This window comes from Eutrigla gurnardus (genome assembly GCF_963514095.1).
Source record: "Eutrigla gurnardus genome assembly, chromosome: 2".
Classification (NCBI taxonomy): Eukaryota; Metazoa; Chordata; class Actinopteri; order Perciformes; family Triglidae; genus Eutrigla; species Eutrigla gurnardus.
The window spans coordinates 10291486-10314845 of NC_139916.1; the positions used below are offsets into that span (position 1 = coordinate 10291486).

Below are 23360 nucleotides of genomic sequence, written 5' to 3' on the forward strand. Positions count from 1 at the left end.
GAACAATTCTGAATTAAAAAGCCAAACTGTCCCTAATGAGGCTAGCACTCTGGCACAGGAAAGGAATTCTAGCTCATTCTGTCACCTCTGTTATTGTCTAACTTTCCATTTACAAACCAAATCATTTTTATCCAAGATCTCTATCTTAGCCCTAATCCATCCAACTTGAATGATGCCCCAACAAACCCGTCAAATATGCTCACATTTTCTCACATTCTGCTTTTATCAAGTAGTGTTTGATTGGGAAACTTCCATATTCCGATGCCGTCATTTGTCAAAATCAAGGAATACATTTAATACCAAGGTAACATTCAATTCGTTTGGGATTCGTTGCTGTTTTTATTCTTTGTCATTTCTGTTGTTTTTATTTGTTAACCAGGAAGCAGCGCCCACCATCACTGCCGCCTTTACAGAACCCTCGTACCTGACTCTGCCACATCAGCAATGTCCACCCCTTGCTCTTGTGCCATGAAGCCCAGGACGGAAAATATTGCGAAGCCAGACACAAAACTGGTACCACTGTTGAGGGCTCCCAGCAGCAAACAGTCCCTATGTCACACATATGTCATGAGGAGGATTTGTTAATGAACACACAACGATCCCTTCAGTCCCCTCTCTCCCCTTCTGCTAAACCCCTCCCTGAAAACTGATGCCTCACCTGTAGCAGTTGTATTTGTACTTGTTGTAGCTCCCCAAGGAGGTCATGGCGCCCAAACAGATGGCGTAGGAAAAGAAAATCTGTGTGCCGGCGTCGATCCACACCTGTCAAGTAGGGGGAGAGAATAGGGACAAAAAGGCTGAGGCCTGCTGATGAGGGGAAGCATGGGGTATGACAAGCTAGAGTGAGCTAGAGTGAGGATTTTACATTGTGGGACATTTTCGCAATGAAGGAATTTTGATCAAATTTTGCCGTTTCAATGCAGATTTCCGTATGTGTGAGCAGAAACACCACAACCGGCTGTGTTGTTGATGTAAATGCTCACATACTTGCACATGTACAACGTGGGTTACTCATGGTTCCTCTAGAGGGCACACCACAGAAATCATACCGTGTACAAAAACACTGCTTCCGGATCCTCAGACCACGGTAATGGAAAAGGGCGCTCCATCATAGAGATGTGGGTAATTGCGGACATGCTCTATTCATTTGTCTTTGAGGCTTTCAAAACATTCCGCCATTGTTGTCATTTCTGTACATTTGGACCTCCGATTTTGATACCATGTGTTTGTGTACAAAGCAAGTATATGTAAGTCTTTACAATGGATTGTGAGATTAGCTTAAATAGATGTTGCGGTTTCTTATTCAATTTCGGACATTTTATGTGCAGCCATCGACTTGGCTAGACACAGTGACGACAACAGGAAGACGACATATTCTCTCTCAGGCAGCACAGGGGCACCTACCTCTGGGTCCTTCAGACGAGCGAGGTCAGGGTACAGGTAGAACTTGATGCCTGCAGAAGCACCCGGCAGGGTCACCCCACGAATCAACAGCACGATGAGCATGATAAACGGGAAGGTGGCTGTGATGTAGACCACCTGAGGGAGATCACAACGCAGGGAAGCAAGGTCACACTCAAGGAAACCATCAGAATCCTCCAGTGTGGAATCTTTGGAACTTCAGTTTGAAAAATGGATGTTAATGGCTTTTATTAGGTCTTGCTAATAGCTTTGGAGTCGTTGCAGCAAATTTTGTTTGGAAACATGCAAACTCTGGAGGTTTATTTTTGGATTATGACAAGAACAGTCTGTTGAATCAATAGCAGTGCATCAGTATGCGTTAATTGGAGAGTGGTGAGCACACTTGGCCTTACAGCAGTGACTTTATTACCAGAGTTACAACTTGGAGTAACCAGAGAGCAGAGATTAGGCCAGACCAATCAATAAACAGTGCTGCGGTTATAAATACAGCAGTCTGGGATAGGTCAGACCACATTTGGTCTAGGACCAGTTGTTGTTGTTGCTGTAGCATCAGTTGAATAAGATCTGAAATGTTGTCTTTATGCTTTCAGTCAATAATCCATTCTGCAACACTGCACAAAGCAGCAATTGTAGTCGAGCTGTTTGTATGCTGAAATACACATTTGTAATTATCAAAATGGAAGCCCATTTCTTTCATATTTATATGGCCGTATTAACAAATTTCCTGTTGTACATGTCATTCATAAGTAACAATGCAGTATGGATATGTATGGGATTTTAAAAGTGTGTCCAATAATGTAGTTTGTCCAGATGAGAGCACTGACAAATGGGTTTTTCCAACTAAAAACTGATCTCACATCAATTACGAAACACATCAGCTACTGCTATTTGTGATGCTGTTTCTGTCTGTCTTTTCAATTATTTGGATGTGTGGGTTCAAAGGAATAAGGGAAATAAGGGATTTAGAGACATTGCAACCATTCCTCAGCCCACCGAGGCCTTCAATAAAACTTGAACTCAGTTTGAACATAGCCCCCATTGTTTTCTTGGTACAACAGCAATAGAAGAAGTCATATGAGCATCACTCTGGCATGGTTTCAGGCAGTCACAGCAATGATAGAAGTGGACAAGTCAGTGCTTGCATTGGTTTTATCTTCAAGTTCAAGATGAATACAATGTCGTTGTAATAAAAAACAAACATAAATAAAGTTCCGGATGACGGGAGCATATATTTACCTTGCCAGTGGTCTTGACTCCCTTCCAGATGCAGAAGAAGCAGATGACCCAGATGAGCAGTAAACACAGAGCCAGATCCCATTTAACAGGACCAATATCCTCGATGCCACCAGTGATTCCCAGCACGTTGTGTCTGCGACGTAAGAAAAGAGAAGCTCCGTAAGTGTGCGGGTCCAGCCGCACAACTCGGTTACAGCGCTACAATTTCAAGTTCATCTTGTGAAAGTTTTATATTTGTAACGACCAAACAACATATGTCTGAGCTCCTTCCTGCATCCACTGGATAGGTGGTCTTTTGAACGGGGTCACCCACCACACTACCAGGTGGGGTCACCAACCATATTACCATACCTGTAATACTTCTACATGACTTAACGTGGAAAAGAAAGCATGTATATGCGTTTTTATAGAACTCACTCCCAAAACTCGGTGACCGGGGAGGTGAAGTTGGAGGCGTTAGCAGCCAGCCAAAGGGTTTTGTTCTTGCGGTAGGTGTCCTCAATGCAGCGATCGGTGTTCCAAGGCTGGTTGCACTTGGCCCAGGGCAACTCTGGCTGAAAGCACTGAAACAGGTAAAAAAAACAAACAACGCATGAGGACAACTCAGCTTCACATTAATATAAACAGTGTTCTTTAGTTCCATATGGCAGAACAACAAAGTTCAAATACACCTTTCAGTTTGACTTTTATTTCCAGTTTTACATACCAAATTTTATTTTTATTTTATTGCTATCTTCTTTCAAGTATTTTTCGCTCACAAATGCAGCATTAGTGAATTATTAAAACAACATCTGTTTGGCAGAACAACAGAGATACAACAGATGTACGATAAGCTGTGAAGTTATTGATTCGAATCTTTGCTTTGGTTTGACCTGATACACAAACACACACCTACACTCCCTCTTTTCATGAGAGAGAGAGAGCGAGATACGATGACACCATTGATCAATTTGGGACTTTGACCTGATACACTCTTGGAAGACTGGCTCATTATACTGTACTGTTATACTGTGCTATTGAAGAAAATGCGAAACTGTTGTTATTGGACTTAATTTCCATTTTGTCAAACGAAGGAGTTTGCCAAAGTGACATCTCTTAAAAGAAAACAGGGATAGTCTGGTTGCCAATGACACATACTCCAGCTCATCGATAGATCATTAATTTGTTCAGTGGATATTTAATTCCATAATTACTTCTCCAGTCAATGATGCATCCTCTGCCAGCTAATTTCATAATCGTTTTATATGAACAGCTAGCCAGTAGTTGGAGGGTCAAGAATCAAATCAAATAATTTACACTGTCCTGAATAACATTTTAGTATTTCTACAATGCATGGCACTTTTTATTATTATTACTGCTTTTTTCGTAAAGTTTCGTTTTCCTACCTGGAACAGGTAGTAGAGGCCCCAGGCCAGGATGACGATGTAGTAGATATTCAGCAGGGACACGATCACAATGGAGGCATAACCAATACCTAGAGAGAGAAGAGAGGTCAAGGTGACGACACAAGAAGATGTCGACAGTCCAGAGAAACAGACGAAAGAGACCGAAGGTCGCAATGTGATCAAACCGTCTGCTGACCGATTCAGTTTTTAGCAGCAGAAGACATAGCAGCAGCGTTTTTATAAATAAGAGTAAAATGATAGTCCAAACTAACTTAGATTAGTGTAGTCTTCAATTCATATTTTTTCCCGTGAGACATATGTGTGACATTGCCATAATTAGAAATACAATTCTTGAATTTTGGCAAAATCAGTTCATGAGCATAAATACCCAGACTGCATTTAGCCTACTCAAGGTCTACAGCAATATGTTTCATGTTTTGTAACCTTCAGTGCTGACATGTAGGATCACACGGGATCAGGGCTGTGTGTGTGTGTGTGTGTGTGTGTGTGTGTGTGTTTGTGTGTTTCTACTAAACAAGGATAAAAAGATAAGAAAATGGGAACAGGTGGAGGAATCGGGATTTGGGTCAAGATTTGAACATGGATTAGCTTTTAGGTTAGAGGTTAAGTAATGATAGAGTCACTGAAGGTCCCCAGAAGTAAATTAGTACAACTTGTGTGTGTGTGTGTGTGTGTGTGTGTGTGTCAACAAACCACCAACAGAGGCCACTTATCCAAATAAATGTCCTTCAACGTCACTGGCCATCTGCAGGTAGGTGTGTGTGTGTGTGTGTGTGTGTGTGTGTGTGTGTGTGTGTGTGAATGCGTGTGCGCACAAGTTGGATAGTGTGAACTATCCGTTGTGTCTGTGAGTGTGTGAACTATTTCACCATCACATCATGTCCTTTTAATCACAGCGCTAATTAGCAGCTGCCAAGCATCAACATGTCTAAACACACACACACACACACACACTTTTGCCCGATCACATGGAACAGTGCTGATCAAACAAACAGATGCGTCCTCCTCCTCCATGATGTCATTTCTCGAGCTCGTCTGCTGACCTCGGCTGACTTTGCTCGTTCTCTTTACATTTACACCTGATCTGGAACCTGAAGTATCTTCGCAGGAATGATGCAGAAAAAAAATAACTACCTGTAATATTGCTTAATGGCGGGATGATGCAACGTGGTGCCATCAGCCTTTACGGTAAAGAACATTTCATATCTGCCAAATCTGTGTAATTAACCCATGAAAAGAATTACGATTTTTTTTTTTGTCAGCAATCGGGTGCGGTCTCACATTTACCTATTCATTAAAAACATATTTGCTACTTCTCCATCCAGTCCATTTAGGCTGTATTTTTTTCTTCCCTACCACGATAGTGAGCTAAACAGCTTTTTCAAATCACTTCTGACCACGATCAGCTTATTGTGTCTTAAAATTGTTTGTTTATTTTTCCAAACCATGGTGATAAGAAGAGTGAGCCCTCTTTCTCTTCTGTTCTTGCTTTCATCTTTTTTTTTAGCTTCCAGTCTTTGATCCTGTCCCTCCCACTTTCACTGTCTCTCTCTTTTACCTCTATTTGTCTTCCCTTTCCTCCACCTTTTCCCCTTTTCTTCCTCCTCCCTTTTTTTTCCCCTCTCGGCCTCTCCTCCCCCCTTTTTTTCTTCTCGTCTTTAGCAATCCATTTAGTAGCTCCTCGGCTCTCGTCGGTCTGGTTCTTTTCTTTCTCCCTCCCTTCATCCCTGATGTGTTGCAGCACTGTTGCCATAGCAACATATGATTCGGGACACTCTGTACACTGTCTCGGCCGTGCGTACGTGTGCATGCATGTGTGTGCGTGTACATGCGCTTTTGTGTGTGTGTGTGTGTAGATATTGTGTCTGTAAGGAAGAAAGTGAATGTGAAAGTGAGAACAAGTAAATAATTAAATGAAGATAATGAAACGCCGAACGGTGGCGACAATGAAATGACTGAGCTGCATTTACAAACATTAGAGAGGATGTTCGTGTGTGGACCAATCGTCAGCGTGAATATGAACAAGAGAGAGAATACCCCAGTGAGAGCAGAATAGATGGTGATGAATAGATTAACCTCTCTCTAATCAACTGGTGGTGAGCAGGAGGAGGAGAGGGGGGAGGGGAGAAGAAGTGATGATGGGGATGCAGGGATAATATGGTGAAAAACAAATAACAAAAAAAAAACACGTTTCACTCAGATATCATCGGGGAAAACATCTAAGAGGTCCAAGTGTGTTTTCTCAGAAAAGAGAAGGTTTTCACAGGAGAGGAGGTGAGAGCTCCAGCACGCTAATGCAGAATAGAGGCCTCAGTGTGTTGGTGTACCGGCGCAGGACCGGTTGCCTGGCAACGGCTGCAGGGTAGAGTCTCGGCGGTCTGATTGGAGGAGAGTCTGGTGTGACTCAGCCTTATGTTGCACAGCCATTCCTCTGTGAAAAACAACAGAGGTCTGGAAAAATTTGAGCCCAGCAGTTGGGCAGGAAGCGGCTGGTGACAGTGTGCTGAGACACCCCCGGGGCGGAGCGGGCGGTGGGCGGAGCTATTCAATCAGCTATTAAAAATACGTTGTTTTTTTGTTGCAGTGAGGTGTGTTTCACATCTACTGTCATATAATTTAGATCAACATTTAAGAAGGTGGATCTTCTGTAGAGTTGTTTAACCCTTTAAATGTACCAGGCGCGTTTCAGCGGTTCCCTTGTGAACCTTAACCACAATTACTATTTTTTTTGACTGAGGTTTCTAGGAGCAGCGTCTAAAAGCCCTCTTGAGGGTGAAAACACCACCCACCATCCCAACCTCCACACTTTCTGTAAAACCATCCATTTATGACCGACACTTACCCTGAATGCAATGCTATTCCAATTAATTCAAGTGGTCTTTGACATACCAGTAAAGATGGGGCAGAGCTTCTCCCAGCAGGTGATGCCACCCTCAGAGGTGAACTGACCCAGGGCAACCTCCAGGAAGAAGACTGGCAGACCTCCGCCAAACAGGAAAATGAAGTAGGGGATGAGAAATGCACCTGGGTGGAGTGAAAATAACCAACAATCAGCATGGATTTCAAAGAGAAGCAGAGCATGTTCGACAAGCGAACTGTCCTAGAAATAGCAGAGCTATTTTAACGCCTTACCTCCACCGTTCTTGTAGCAGAGGTACGGGAAACGCCAGACGTTTCCTAAACCAACAAAGCCACCAGCCACAGACAGAACAAAGTCCAACTTGCTGGCCCACTTCTCCCGCTGGGGGTGTTTGCCCTCCGCCTCATCTTCAGGCCGGGTGCCGGGGCTTTTACCTGGAGACGGCTTCAGGGTGTCCTTATGGAAATCCTTCAAGCACTGGAGTTTCTCTTTTTGAGCCATTCTGTAGAAACAGGAGACAGAAAAAAGGGGTTTCAGTGTGGAAAAAGCACACTTTTAATAAGTCTTCGATCAATCCTTTATGGCAGCCATCGCGATACAATTATCCAACCACAAAAGCACACTGTTGGATTCACATGTTATGAAATCAAGGATATTATAACCTGCAATGACAATCATTGCCAGGTTGATTTCATGACACATTGGAGCATTTATAGCCGTTGATATTCAATTGCCTCCAAATCTGAACCGGATGTGACAAGTCTACTGTCCATGGTTGAATTTTTGTATTTGGTTAATTTATACTCATACTGCTTTATGTGGATATTTTTTTTATATATCAGCTCAGATCAAATGACATCGATGTGATCTGGCCACAGGGCTGAAACTGATGAAGGGACACAGAACAGTGAAAGTGAATACCAGTCAAAACACGTCGCCAGATACGGGTAGGGTTCCGCAACCAAGTCGCCAGGGAAAATGTTGGAGTCGTACATTTCTGCAAACCATGGACTACACTGAACATCGATGTTTCAGAACCAGAAATAGGTATGAATACATTTCATATCAGTCTTGTATCTCACCTGCACAATTACATGTGGTTAACATTGTGAAATTATTGTTTGGGTTGATACAAAAAAACTACTTGATTATGGTTAATAGAAATAATATTCAAATTAAAATAACGCAACAACGTAACATAGCCTAGCATAATGTAACATAGCATAACGTAGCATAGCGTAACATAGCATAACGTAACATAGCATAAGGTAACATAGTGTAACATAACATAACGTAACATAACATTAGCATAATGTAAGGTAACAATGTATGGTAGCAAACTAATGTAATGTAACGCAACAATGTAATGCAACAACATAACATTCCTGTCTTTGTTTGAAAACGTTACTATTTTCCCTCATACTCATTATATCATGTAATTTCCATGCCACGTTAACTGTCAACAACAGCTGCTCATTGTACAATGTCACTTGCTGTGACCGAATGCAAAAATGTCACATTCAACGTGTCCGTGGTTTGCAGGAACTCCCAATGCAAAGGTTTTTTCATGGTGGCGGAACTGGGTTCCAATAGCCGATATCCGTTCGGAGTCCCAAAAAATATTTTCATGAGCTAAGTCCAAAACATGCCCAGCCCTTTAGAAAAACCACTGATTTCGTGCCATCTCCAAGTGTGATGTTTGGTCATAATAATTTCTTTGTTTGCCTTGATTTTGAAGACATTATCAAGTCATTCAGCACCACACAGTGCTCTCAATGTTGTCGTGGAAAAATGAGTTGCTTTTTATGTACCTGCCATGAATGAGAGCCACAGCTAACCGAAGCCAAAACAAACAAACCTCAAAATGTCCATTTAATGGTTTACGTCAGGGCTCTTCACTGCTGCATGTGTATATGTGCAAGACATTCTAATAGGGAGGTGAAATAGAGAAATTCACCATCCTCCACCACCCATTCCTTCCTCATTCAAACCATTAAATACGATGTGATTGGTCAGGATGTGTAAGCAGTGTGATCAGGGCTACAGTGACACAAGCTGCGCTGTAAATTTCCACCTGACAATGGCCATGAGAGAGAGAGACAGAGGGAGAGACAGACATACTTAGTAGTCAGCAAATGTCTGTCATTGTGGAAAATGTCATGTCTTTATCTGCTTCCATCTGCCAGACGGCTGCAGCCTCTGCTTCTCTGCCTTTGTCTCTCTCATTTACTCACCCTCCATCTCACTTCCTGCAAGATGTTTACCAAAGACCGGATAGGGACAATACTGCGTTTTAGATTAATACAAATGCACAAACGTTTTTATAATAAAATGCTCTGTTTAGTGAGAAAATATTAAAATGTGCTTGTATAAAGAAATGGGAGTGAAAATTACTTTTCTGATTTCCGATAGCTCAGCCTATTCCTTCTCTCCACTGTTTTAGTGGATTTTCGTCCAAATCTGCTCATTAAAATGTACTTTTTCTGCCAATGTTCAACTGAAAAACATATCTGCCATCTATCTCATAGCCTGTCTAAGGACCCCTAAACTAGTTAATGATTTGGCAAACACACACACATTTGTCTTCATGACTAACTTCCTAGACAGTTAATTAATAACACGGAAAAGCACTCACTGTGTGTCTGTGTGTGTATTTCCTAGTATTTCCTGCTTGGAGATAAAGTGGACACTGTTATGTCTGTGACAAACTGTAAACAGCAGTAGATAGTAAAGGCCATGAGTGTTGTCACATTACTTTGAGTATAGAGACAAGCTGACATATTGATGTGAATAAAAAAAACTGGCAACAAATATGTATGAGATAAGAGAAGATCTTGGAATGCTGGCTAATGCTCTTTGACCACAGAAAATGAAATAATTGAGACTGAATCCTACTGAAAACACCACACCACTATAGAGTTGGGTGTCATCAGCAAATAAGTAGTTGTCAAAACCCAGAAAAAAAAACCTAATCCTAGCAGTTGATGATCCCCAGTGGTATTAAAAAGTAGTGGACCTCCAGTCGATGCTTGTGGCACTCCAAGGTAGCTTTTAATCAGTGTATAACAGCTACTACTTGGGTACGAGTGCAATGTATCAAATAGATTTCCATAGGCTTGATAACATGTAACAGTAGACAGAAAAAACACCTTTCCTGTTTCCCCATACCCATCTTTAATACATTTATCTCCAAGGGAAAACAATCGGATAAAAGAAAAGATGCCAGAACGTTTAAATAATAAGTATTTAAAAAAAAAGGTTAATCTCCAAGACGTGAGCCTTATATTCACATCAAACTATTATGCATTCTTGGATATATTCAGCCATCTAACAACACATCACAATATCTATGTTGCTTAGCAAACAGAAGAAAAATGGGAGATAGTGATGTGAGTTAATGAGATCCACAATCAATACTGATGCACATTAATATCAATTATGAAAGAAGACATCTGTGTGTGTTATTATAAATAGATGTTTGTTTTTGTTACTTTGTGTTTCTGCATCCTCCTTCAACATTGTGTAACACATCTACCCTCTGGTAGCACTTTACAACATTAAAATCCTTCTTGGATGGTTCTATGTGGAGGTACTCCGGACCAACAAATGAGGGTGGTGACTCATGGCAGATCCTGACCCTCAGTGTGAAGAGCTGAGTCGGATGGGCTAACTTGATTACTTGGCTGCCACCAGCCCGGACCCTGATAGGCAGCAGAGAATGGATGGTAGTGAGCATGACCAAATGTAGCTGCCGTGGCTAATCTGCCAAAGGAAAGAGTGCCACCCACAGAAGCTCCATCAAGGTTGGTCGTCAGAGGAGGACCTTGCAGATTCACATTCCAGGCAAAGACAGTCGTTTGTCGTCACAAAGGCAGTACAAATCATCCGAGTTACCATCAGAAAATTTCAGAAGATGGCGGCAATAGAGGACCAGAAAATGTGGGTGTTGCACGGTTGTCTACAAAATGACCTCCAGAGAGCGAGAGAGACCGGCCGTGGGAATAACAATGAACTGTGGGACGATTTAAAGCTCTGGCCAAAAGCTTGGTGTAAAACATAGAGAATCATTGTCTGGTTTGTGTGTGTGTGTGTGTGTATGTGTGTGAGACTCATGTAGTGACTTCAGAACCCAACCAGTATCTCACTCACTCACTCTCACACACACACACTCTTTCTAACCACTTACATAACACACTCTCCTATTTTAAGACCATGTACATTTCCACTGGGTTGACCACCTATTAAATCCTCCTCTTCCTCCGCTGCTTCACATTTCTTTCACTCTCCTCATCCTCCTGCTTCTATTCCAAGTCCAATCCCCTCATTTTCCATTATTTTGTTTAAAAAAAAAAAAGAAACAGAAAATACTAGTTTATTGTTGCATTGCGCAATTTTTTTTCCTACTTATGGATTCATTAACAGTGTTGACTTATTTTGGATTCTTCCTCTATTGATGATAAATGTTATTTTCCTGCTGAGTGAAAATCATAATTGATATTTTACTCCTCCAACTAGGCATGAGGAGATATGATAAGATTAATGTTTAATGCGATATTGCTTGGCCACGATAATGGTCCTCACATGTCAATAATAACAGACTAATGTTCAACCATGCAACATCTGTTGTGAATTTTGTTATATTTCCCCCTTACTTTCTGTTTCACCGTGTTGTTGTAGTTTACCAAAAAGTACCAAAAGTAACATGCTAGCATATGTCTGATTTTGTGTTATTGTGGTTATATAAATGTAATTGATGGTGCTGTTAGCGCACATCAAGATTGGCCCGTTGATACAGGTATGTGAGGTTTTACAGTGAATGGAAAGTTAGGGTATTTTTAAAGAATAAACTCCAGCATAACCGTGAGTGAGTATTTCATTCGGTAAGAACATGTTGTGAATTTTGGAAATCTTTTTTCAATAAATATTGACTTTTGGACTGAGATAATTACAGACACGAGGACACAGCAGTTACTATCAGTTGATTGATCCGAGTTATTGATCCTTGGATGCCTTTGTTTAAAATAGCATTAACTGCCTAGCCTACACATTGTGGCCACTTGTGGGTATTACAACAAATCCAGTAAAAAGTTATTTTCAGCTTTTCTTTTTTGGATGACAATTTATTATATGGTTGTTTTTCTTAAAGCAGTATCATCAGTACAGAGGTACAATATTGATCAAATCCACCTTCCACCCACCAATTGTCTCTTCTTTCATCTCCAAATTAATTTAATCTATCCCCATCATAATTTTCCCTTCCCCTCTTCCTCCTCCCTTCTTCCCAGTTGTCCTCCTCCCACTCGCTTTCAAAATACTCCCTCTCTATCCACATTTCTCGCCAACTCTTTTACCTCCCCTCTTCATCAAATTTCACATTTCCTCTTTTGTTCTCCTTTTGACCTGTATCTCCTTTTTGCACATTCCTTTTCGTCCTATACTCATACTTATTTCATCCTTTGCCTCTTTAGAGAAATAGAACAAGACAAACTGAAATTTGGGGGTAACTGTGATGTATGAGAAAAGAGATGGAGAGAGAGATTTAGAGAGGAAACGAGGGAGGTCCAGAGACAGAATGCGGTGCAAGAGTGGTTCCTCCTCTGAGCAACGATGAAGGTTGTCTGAGAGGAGAAACCAAGAGACGACCAGGAAGCCGAAACAGGAAGTAACACTTTGATGACGTTATGTGCACCAGGGGATTTAAAAAGCTGAGAACGTTGATCCGAAGAAGACAGAAGGCCAGTAGTTGCTCGCATGAGTCCGCCATTGTATCATCAACATGAAGAGCTTAGAGTTGTGTAAATGTGCAGGGCTGGCAAAAGAAACTCAACTCCCTGTTCCCCTGCCATTGATGATTTGTTTATTAGGGGGTATTCATATTTCCGACGCTTATTTAATACTTCACACTACCGCCAACGTGTCCCATGTCACAACCTTTCTGGTTCTGCAAAGCAGAGATCCTTCTGTAAAAGGAGACATTGTTGGGGGGTTACGCCGCAAACCAAAGTTCAGTATAAATGGTGCGATTGTGGCACATTGAGTGGTCTTCTTTCCGTGATTATGGTTGAATCTCCGGGTAAAAACACGTAGAGAGAGAACTGAGGGGGAAACAAAAGGGAGAAGTGGGTGAAGGGCAGAGGAACAATGTAAAAAGAGGGTTAAGGAAAAGAGCTGTTAAAAGTGAACTAAGATCATGGTGGTTAAAAATATATATACAGCTAGAGACTAAAGAGAGTGACAAAGAAAAGTGAGTCACATGTAGATAAAGACAAATATAGATGTGACGGCAGATAAAAAGAAGTGAGCGAGACTAGAGAGAATAAGATGACAGACGGGAACATCAAAGAGCAGATGCACAAACAGAGATAACAGGAAGTGTAAAGGTTCCACAGAGGTGCATTTACTGTTCAGCCTCATCGAGTCAACTGTCACACCAGATTCTTGTTTTTTCTACATTTACGAAACGTCAAGGACGGTATCACATGATTTGTAGCCGAAATATCATAACTGAATATGACTTGGTATCCACGAAGCTATCTGAAAAAAGTCAAGACTATATAAATAAGGTCACAGGATAATATGTTGAAAAAGCTCATAGTACAGTATGGCAAACAAAATGATAGTATGGTATTGAAGTAAAACGTTAGAAAGGCTTAACATAACATAAAAATAATAGTATAGTATGTTGAAAATATATAAAAGTTAGTTTACTATGTAAAAAAAATCTGATTAATACTAAATTGGGATAAATCATGAATTACAGTACGTGGTGGCAGCTTTTGTCATTTTTAAACCTACATTCCTGTCACATCAGATGTGTGATAAGTCTTAACTTGTAAACTTCCCATTAACACTATCACCAAGTCAGATCACAAAACAAAGTCAACAGCCACTAAGTCATGAGATTCTCAAGAGATGAACAGAAAAGTTTGTGGTGTCATGGCACTTCCACCGCAGTTCATGCAGAATTAAATAAAATCAATCAATTGGGATCATATCCTTTTTTTACTTTTAAAATAATAATTGTAGTTTTATATCTCAGTTATAAAAAAGTAAATGCTGCAGTTTAGTCAATTCTATCTTATAGCGTATGGTCGCCACCATCTTGGTTTGCATGTGGCTGACACAATCTCTAAACCCAGAACAGAGCAGGTTAGCAGGTAAGCACAGATACTCTCATTTGCAAATATAAACATACACACAAAAATGTACAATACAAACAACATGTGTCCTTGGGAAACTTCCCCAACTCATTCTTTACATATTGACCTGATTCACCTGAGAAGTCTGGGTGTTTGTGGGTCGGTGGTTCATGCTGGTTAATATGTATAGTAACGGTGAAGGTTTAGGGTCAAGGGTACCCAGTCATATACTGAGAGTCTGCTTGAACCGGGTGATGGTTCCTCTCTCAGTTTCCATTTGTAGAAACTACTCCGGGAATGCTGACGTGCTTGCAGCAGAGATTTCGCACACACACACGTACATTATCCTTTGGGTACTGGCTTAATAAATGATTTAACAGGAAACAAGCCTGCAGTTAAAACAGCAGCGTTAAGGGCTGCTTTGACAAACATTTTTCAATAAATACAAACATTCCAGCAGGTTTTCACTTAAACTGATGCCCAAATTTGCAACTGGACACTTGAAAATACACCCTGACCCCAACTGTGGTACACAGGAAGTGATGAATCAAGTCAAGCGGTGACCACCGGTTCTGAAAAGTGAAGCCAAAGCTGAAGTGCCCTTAACTGTCATTCTCTCTGCTGGCCATCAGGGGGCCACTCCTCTCTGATTGTATAGAAGTCTATGAGAAAATGATCCTACTTCTCTCTTGATTTATTAAACATCTAATATGAGTTTATGGTCTCAATCTCTTGTTTCAAGTCTTCAATCCAGCATGATGTTCATTTAGTAATTGATAGTCCATTTAGAGTCAAACAGATCTCACACACAGCTTTGTGTCTGCGTAGCAGTAACCAACGTAGGACCTGTAGTAGTTGCCAACTAGTCAGTAGCCGATTTTACACAGAGGTTCCGCCGTGATCATGGAAAGTAGACCCCGATATGCCACAATCACAGAAGCATCCTGGTTTTACGGAACAAGAGAGCGTGGCGTGAAACACATCGGCATTGACGGTAGTGCGAGGTATTAAATAAGCACCGGAAATAAGATTACGCCGAGCACATGACTTTTCAATCGCCTCATATGCAATGTTGATACATACAATGGAGGCCTCGCGCAAACAACTACTGGCTACTGACTAATTTCTATCTTTATCTTCTTCTTCCTCATTATCTTCATCATCATCTTCTTCTTCGGATCAACATTCTGAGCTTTTTAAATCCCCCGGTGACATCATCCAAACGTCACTTCCTGTTCTGGCTCTTACCTCACACTGAGGTCGTTTCTCCTCTGAGACGACCTTCATTGCTGCTCAGAGGAGGACCCACTCTGACACCCCGTTCTGTCTCTGGCCTTTTACACTAATGACGTTGTGGAAAAAAAGGATGGAGAATCCCATAACGAAAAGACAGCGTAGAAGGGGCCAGTGAGATCCGACCAGAAGGTTCCAACCCAACAGCAAAGACACAAACTCGAAAATGTGACGTTACATTTTGTTTCAGAAGTGGGATTATTAGGCATAGGATGATGCCAAAATAAAAAACAACAGTGTCACCCTTCAAATGCCAATGTCTAACCTTGATATACTACGACACCAAACACAGCATCTGATAACATTGTGTGGTGTTGAAACAGCTTGATAAAAACCATCCAGGCGTACCTTTCACCTAGTTTCAGTATAATACAGGCTGGCTGATATACGCAGATATAAATTGTGAATCTAACACGGTTATGTGCTGCTGATGATTCACGAATGGTATCATTACATAGTTTGGCCAGCAGAGTTTTTTTTTTTTTTTTTTTTTTTACTTATATACGTTTTGTTTCTTTTGCTGTTGTTTTTATATGAATATTTGCCAATATATCAATAAGAAAAAAGGTTTTAATCCATAATAATCGAATGGGCATCAGCCCCAAACATCCCCTATTGGTTGGGATCCAGCATTTACTCAGTGACATCTCAGGAAGGTAAACAACAGACACCGCCCAAACCTTAGACAGCAATACAAAGAATAGCACATAACAGCTATAATAGAATATATACTCATACTAATATTATTAATAATAATAATAGTAGAAGAAAAAGAAGAATGGAAAAAAACAAAAAGGGGACGTCGTCAGTTTGACTAAGAGATCTGACGGAGAGAAAGGGTGAGAGAGAGAGAGAGAGAGAGAGAGAGAGAGAGAGAGAGAGAGAGAGAGAGAGAGAGAGAGGCAAAATGGGAGTGAGAGAGAGAGAGAGAGCGAGAGATAGAGGGGCGTCCAGTGGAATAAAACCAGCATGAAGACTGTCAATCATCTAGTTATTCCCACAGTGAGCATTTGCACTGTGCTGATCTACACCCACACACACACACACACACACACACACACACACACACACACAGTAAAATAAAACACAGTATCACTTCTTTGCATTACTTATCTGTTTAAGTTACATTTTTAAAAATATATCTCAATTTAAAATAAGATAGATATGTGTTCTACTGGGTCCAGGTCTCATTTCACACTTGCTTTGGCAACGCAAACGTTTGCTCTCAGTGCTAATAAAGCCCCGCTGAATTAAAGTGAGTGAGTGAGTGAGCGAGCGAGAGAGCGAGAGAGAGGAGGCTCGTGGTTCGGAGAAGCAGCGCGCGATGTGCAACGTGCGACTGACGAGCATCTCCGCGTTCTCACCGCTCTGGGCGCCTCACTTCCCCTTTCTGCCATGATTTTATACCGGAATTAACTGAAAGGAAACTGTCAAATATCAATAACACGAATACTCTCGACCAGACTATGTGAAAATAACCACTAAACACCAGAATGCTCGACAATCCCCTCACTGGGAGGAAATAATGAAAGGCAATATAACTTAAAAAGCATCTGACGCACGCGGATGTGTCTGCACCAACACGTGAAGAGCACATGAATAAAAAACTACCTCGAGTTTCATTAAAAGGTTAGGAAAGAGAGATTAAGAGAGAGAACAGCCTGCATCCAAAAACCTTCATCCCAGCTTCACCACCTGCGAACACACTCAGCAGGAAAACCATCACTATGCAACTAAACGCTGCTGATTTATATTTTTTTACAGGCAGAAATCTGCTAAATTGCTCCCCTAGGTTCGCAAACCCCCAATAAAAACATTTACATTTAAAAATCTCATTCAGACAAAAAAGGGTTGAAATGAACGCATTAAAATCGGAATTAGAGTAAAAATGACAATCCTGTGATAAAGAGCAGCCCGGTCATCCCTCCCAGCCCGGCTTTAGAGGCATGCAACCAGGGTTGCATTCATTCCGTTACCTGTTCTGTTGATGCAATATTGTGTATTGTTTTGTCCTTTTAATGTCCTTTGTGCGCGGTCCCGTGTGCGTCTCGTCTTGTCCGTGTCCTCCTGTGTCCGCGAGTGCGACTGAGGGTTGGACTCGTCGGCAGCTTATATTTTAGCCCGTTTCTAAGCCTCTCTTTCTGACCTTTGTCTCTGAAAACGGGGGGACATGAGACAGCCGCGGCAGTGGAAAAACACCGGCCTGCCTCCTCTCAGAGCAACAGGAGAGCGCCGTGACGCTGTTAGGGACCGCCTCTGATTTCTGTCAAGTGCGCCCCATACACCAACGAAACGTGGACTAGAAACTGATGCGGACTGTGTGCATCCTTCCAGATCCAGCGGCTGAAATCGTTCCAATTCCTTCCCGCATCACTCCGCCAAACAAGAACGCAGCTCCGCTCCAGGTTTCGTGTTATCCTGATGTGCCCCGCAGCAGCAGCAGCCTCCGCCAAGAGATGCAGAGATGCCCTCAGCTTTCAAAGTAGGAAGAGGGAGATTTACGAGCTGCACGTGAACGCAGCATTAAGTCCCCCCTCCACCCCCCTACTCATTTCACATGTTGGCTGGTCTCTTCACCGGATTTCGCGGGTACACAGTACACATCAAATTGTCACCCACCCAACCCCTTTACGCGCGTGCCCGTGAGCAAAGCGCCGGGGTGCACACGTGCAGTGACTCAAAGATAACGGAAGCAGCTCAGTTTCTCACTGAGTATTCAATGTAAAGCATCTGGTTAAGGTCATTGAACAAGAAACTTAAAACGGCATCACTGCTGGCCTGCAGCCCAAATAGCATTGATCACTGCTTCTATTGGAGGTGAGGTGTTCCTGTTATTTTGTCCACCCCTTGGTTTCTCAACAAGCCTCACTGTTCCCTCCAACAGTGGATCTCTCACTAGATTCATCCTGTACAGACTCTGTCCAAGGTGCTAAAACACTTTGTCCTAATATGTCTATTATATTCCTCTGGTCGCTTGAGTCTCTGTTGCACTTAAAGCTGCAGTTAGTCACTTTAATAAATGTAACTTTTTGTCACACTTACTGAACTCCAGGTTCCTCGGCCTGATCTTTACAGTCTAATGGGGAGTTTGCCATTAAATTCACTGAGAACAATTATGTTCAAGTGCTGCAACTCCTAATCTGGGTTAAATCCAGGAAACTCTTGTAGGCTGGTGGAATAAAACCTTTTCACCTCAGCTGTTTGGTTAGTCAAGGCTTTTACTTTGAAACCCTCCTTGAAAAGTCTTGCAGGGATTCAAAAACAAATGCGTCCCTTTTCATGAGAAGCCAGCTTCACACTTGTGTCCTTTGAGAGCACTCTACAGAACAATTAGAGTGAAAGAAGGTACATTGATCACCCTGCTGCCCAGCAGGCAATGTAAAAGAAATAAGAGGAGAATGATTCGAATGCTTGGACCGACATGGTAATGTTAAGACTTACAATGTGTCTGTTGAAGAGGAGAACAAACAGAGTATCTGATATGCAAATAAGCAGAGGTGTCAAAAGTACAGACAATCTCTACTTGCATGTGTTCAAAAAGACTGGTAGAAGTTGAAGTACTGATTGTACTTCTTTATTCATTAGAAAGTAAAACGTGTCCCTATGAAGGACATTTCTACTGGCTGTGATACGTAATCTTGCATCGTATTTATAAGGAACATGATAATCAACAATTCCCCTCAAATGCATTCGAACTAAAGTAACGAGCCTGAAAATGTGAGGATATTAGTTTTAGAATGTAGCAAGTAAAATAAGAAAAATAAAAACTCAAGTAAAAGTACAGATACCTGAGAATTAAATTAATGACAGTCACACAGTATTTGTACTTTGGTGCTTCACACCCCAAATGAAACACATAAAAATGATACATCAAACTGAGTCAACTTACCTTTATCACATGTAAATTAACATTTCTCTTACAAATGTATGTTTCAGATCTAACTCGACATGAGGGTCATTTAGCTCGGCCTTTCTGCCTCTTGGCTTTTACCAAATGTCTTTGCGTATTCACTTGAAGGCGGTTTTGAGGAGCATTTCAACAAGGCCATGAATCATGATGGGGTCATTTCTTGATCTTTTGGTCAGAAACCCTTCCACTAGTCCAGTTCACTCCATTTATATGGCCAAGGGACAAAGTGTTAACCTCTGTCTTATCTTGCTGGGGAATGTCCCCCCTCCCCTGGTTTTACTACTGTGTTTGTGCTGGCAGTAGGTGATGACTGATACCCCTTTTCCACCAAGGCATTTATAGGGCCTGTTCAGAGCCAGTACCTAATCTTGAACCAGTTCTTTGAGTTTCAACAGCCAAAGAACCGGCTCACGGCCAGGAAAACTGCAGATGTATACATGTTTTCATAAACCAGAGATAGTATAAATACTTCACTTGAGTGAGGTTAAGATACATTGAACGATCTGGTTGAAATTCATCAGGACCTAAACCAAAAAATAAATCTGAAATCCCCTTTAAAGACCTGTAAACTGTCATACAAGTAAAACACCAAGACATCTGGTTAAGAATTATGAGAATTAGATACATTAACTTTTGGTTGTTGTTTTTTTTGCGGTTAATAAAATGTTTATGAAATGCTTTGACAATTAACAAAAGCTTGTTCACTTGAAAGCATTTAGAAATAAATAAGCTAGTATCATCAGCAAAAAGTAACAGGAAAATAGATGAAGATACAGTGACTGAGTCATTATTCTGAATATAAATGTAATTCCCAAAATCAAAAACAACAAAAAGCAGTCTCGTTGTTTCTCGTGGGAATACATACAAGGAGAGCTTATCCATGAATCAGCAAAAGCTGAAAGGAAGGAAGAGAGCTGAAAGTAAGAAATGTGTCCTGTCTGTTTAGCGGAAAATTACTTTGTGGGCGGGGCAATAAAAACAGACTCGTGACTTGGCAAAGATTAATAAGCAATCAACAACTTCTCAGGAGCGAGTATACCATGGGAAGTTAGTTTTGCTTCGTTTCAGAAATCTTCCCTCTGTCGAAACCTAAATATTTGAGGAACACAAATTTGTGAACAGCATTTTCAAATACTTTACTTACTATTTTTGCAGTTGTTGTTTATTTCCAGTAGTGGTTCATGCGCATGGTTCATGCACCACCTGCACTCTGAGTCAGATCTGCCACATGCAGCCAGAATGAACGTTATCTATTCAGAGCAAATGGTAAGTTTCAATGTGTTGCTAAAGTTAACCAAGATGCTGGCACGAAGCAACCGGGTTCAGATAAGGATGACGCCTGTTTTACTGCTTGGTAAAAATAAAATAATACCTCATAATATGTAGGAAGAGTAAAGAAACAAAACAAGCTAGTGGTTTGATAAAGTTCTGTCATTGGATGGCAGTGGGCAGGGACAGTCATAATAATAATAATAATAATAATAATAATAATACATAGGTTTTATATTGCGCTTTGCTAGGTACACAAAGAAGCTTGGGTACCTAGTAGATTTCCATTACCTAAACGATGAGCACATTGACCAACTCCCACAAATGTAAACACACTTATGAGTACGGTATAGGACAGGGCATTTATTCATTTGATTTCATATTGTTGTCAATGTTTTATTGTGTTCCAAAACATACACTTTAAAATGGTTGAACCAATTTACCGCATTCTTAATTCAAAAACATTTTAGGGATGGATTCAATTCTGGGAACCTGAAGATTAATTTGACAAGCTCAGCAAAGTATGTTTGCTAGTTAAAGTCATTAATAAAAAAATCTTAATTAATTAATGAGTGAAAACTAATTTTGGTCAGTATATAAGGGCATAGAATATTGTGATGGAATTATATGATGGCCAGGACATGCTAACTTTCTCATACGTCTTTGCAATTTTGGGGTCTGTTATATTTTTACTACCTTCTTTTTCAATTTGACCATTTCTGACCATATGATAATTGATTAAAATGTTTTGTCAAAAGGCAAGCAGACCTGCCACCGTACGTAGTTGCTGCACACCTATTTTTTGTATAGTGTGAGTTTCCTGTGAGGTCAGGCTGTTGTGTTAACCTAAGAGCAACCTACAGGTCCGAAAAGTGAAGCCAATGTGGAAGTGGCTTAAAAGTTCATTGTTTCTATTGGATGTCAGGGGCAACTACTCTGGTTGTAAAAAGAAGTTTGATTGTATTAAAGTCTATGAAGAAAGGAGCCCTACTTCTACCACGGCGTGTTTTTCGTCTTACAACTCTAACTCTTTCGAGTGTGTTTTCAGTTCATTAAAGTTAATTGCAACATCTTGGTCGCTTACAAACGTCTTATTCAGCGTCGGGTTGTACTTAGCTCCACTCTCCGATGGTGACATCATTGGGGTGGGTGACGTCACAGAGACGACAGCAACATATCCAACTTAACAGCCCTTTTTGTCCCCTGCAGCTCTGTCTGGCTTTTTAACGGAGATTCTGGATAAGACCACATGTGTATGCTACTCCCAGTGGTTGGTACGTGTTGTTTCCAACTCTGGGACCCTTATTCAATTATTAAAACAGACTCGCTGTTGCCAACAGTAACCGCAAGGGTACATTGATATAAATGGGTCATTGTCAAATCCTAAATAGGCCACAATGTCTTCCCTTTGGGCTCTTTCTGTTTAAACAACATACAAACGTTTCTTTTGTTAAATACTGTAACTGTACTGTTGGTATTAAATGCTGCCATAGAAAACATTCAGTGGTTTGCAATTAATTCTATTTTACACACCAACACACACACACACACGAATACAGTCAAACTGGCAGGCGGATGTGGAGCACATCATATCGCTATGGGATTGTTTCGCTGCCTGTTATATAAGCACTAAGGATGGGATTTGTTTAGGATCCCCATAAGCACACACTCGCAAACAAATCCACCCTGCCTTTAGCACAAGGGCAATAAAAATACGACACAAAGCACACACACTCGCTCGTTCCTGAAGGCAAGTTTGCATCATTCAAATGACTCGGATGACCACTGAAATCTTCTCTGAGGAACCAAACATCCTGCTTACTTCCCTATCAAATGAAGTGGTCTGGATGACAAAGTAGCACTCAAGGATTTAAGTGTTCTGCTGTGATGCAGTTCAATTAAATTCATTTATATCGCATCAAAAACATAGTAGAAGTTATTCCGAGATGCGTATCCATAGGTTATAATTTAGAGAGACCCATGATTTTATATGGGGATAGACAAAAAGGCGGAGTGACTTTATTTTATGACTGTTTTTGCAGACTCAGATTAGTTGTGTACCTTGTGTCCCTGGATGTAAGTAAATTATATCAAGTTTTAAAGCCATTTCAGATTAATTATTAACTTCCTTGGAGCTCTCACTGGAGACGTCCTCCCTCCTCGTTTAGTTCTAATCCTCATCAATTAAACTTGCCCTGGACCTTTTTAGTGGCTTGTTTCACAGCAGGCTCATTTGAATGCTTTAAAAAAAGTGTACTATCAGATCCCGTTGGCACAGAGAAGTGGGTCAGTTTCAAAACTTTATGACAGGAACACCATCATGATCATCCTGCATTAGTCATTCAGCTAGAGCACACGGTTCATAAAAGGCTGATAAAATTGCAAAATAGGGGTTTAGACTCACCTCAACCGTTGGAAATTTACATCTGTGCAGCGTGTGCTGTATAAGAATATGACTAGTTTTATGGCTTGGGTAAATATCGACAAACCAAAAGTGAAGCAGTTGATGTGGTGTGACCTTTGCTCTCGTGTTTTCAACAGTGAGAAGGTTATATGGTTGGTGCCATACTGTTTAAAGGCGGTGAGGCTTTTCTTCTTCACTTTGCAATTTTTCATCCTCACCTTGAAGCTACAGTTGATAAAAAAAAACATTTTCATGAGACAGATAACAAGTGCCTCTCAATCAATCAATCAATCAAATTTTATTTGTATAGCACTTTACAATAGCCAGACGGTACCCAAAGTGCTTTACATCAAAGCAATAAAATAATACATTAAAACAATACATAAAAACACAAGAAAGTGCCAGTGCTGCAAGAAAACAC

General features: G+C 40.9%; 1 protein-coding gene across 1 annotated transcript in view; it reads right to left on the minus strand.

Moving 5' to 3' along the window:
• The window catches only part of LOC311033020 (sodium- and chloride-dependent taurine transporter-like), a 28690-nt gene extending 11173 nt beyond the window's left edge, over positions 1–17517 (minus strand). The window contains exons 1-9 of the mRNA XM_084040167.1: positions 17333–17517; positions 7197–7426; positions 6954–7088; positions 4044–4132; positions 3076–3221; positions 2659–2791; positions 1405–1539; positions 659–762; positions 425–549 (exon numbers count right to left, since the gene is read on the minus strand). Of these exons, the coding sequence (XP_083896293.1) occupies positions 425–549; positions 659–762; positions 1405–1539; positions 2659–2791; positions 3076–3221; positions 4044–4132; positions 6954–7088; positions 7197–7425 (1096 nt within the window). The 5' untranslated portion in view covers position 7426; positions 17333–17517. The remainder of the gene's footprint in view (positions 1–424; positions 550–658; positions 763–1404; positions 1540–2658; positions 2792–3075; positions 3222–4043; positions 4133–6953; positions 7089–7196; positions 7427–17332) is intronic.
• Positions 17518–23360: the final 5843 nt, after the last annotated feature.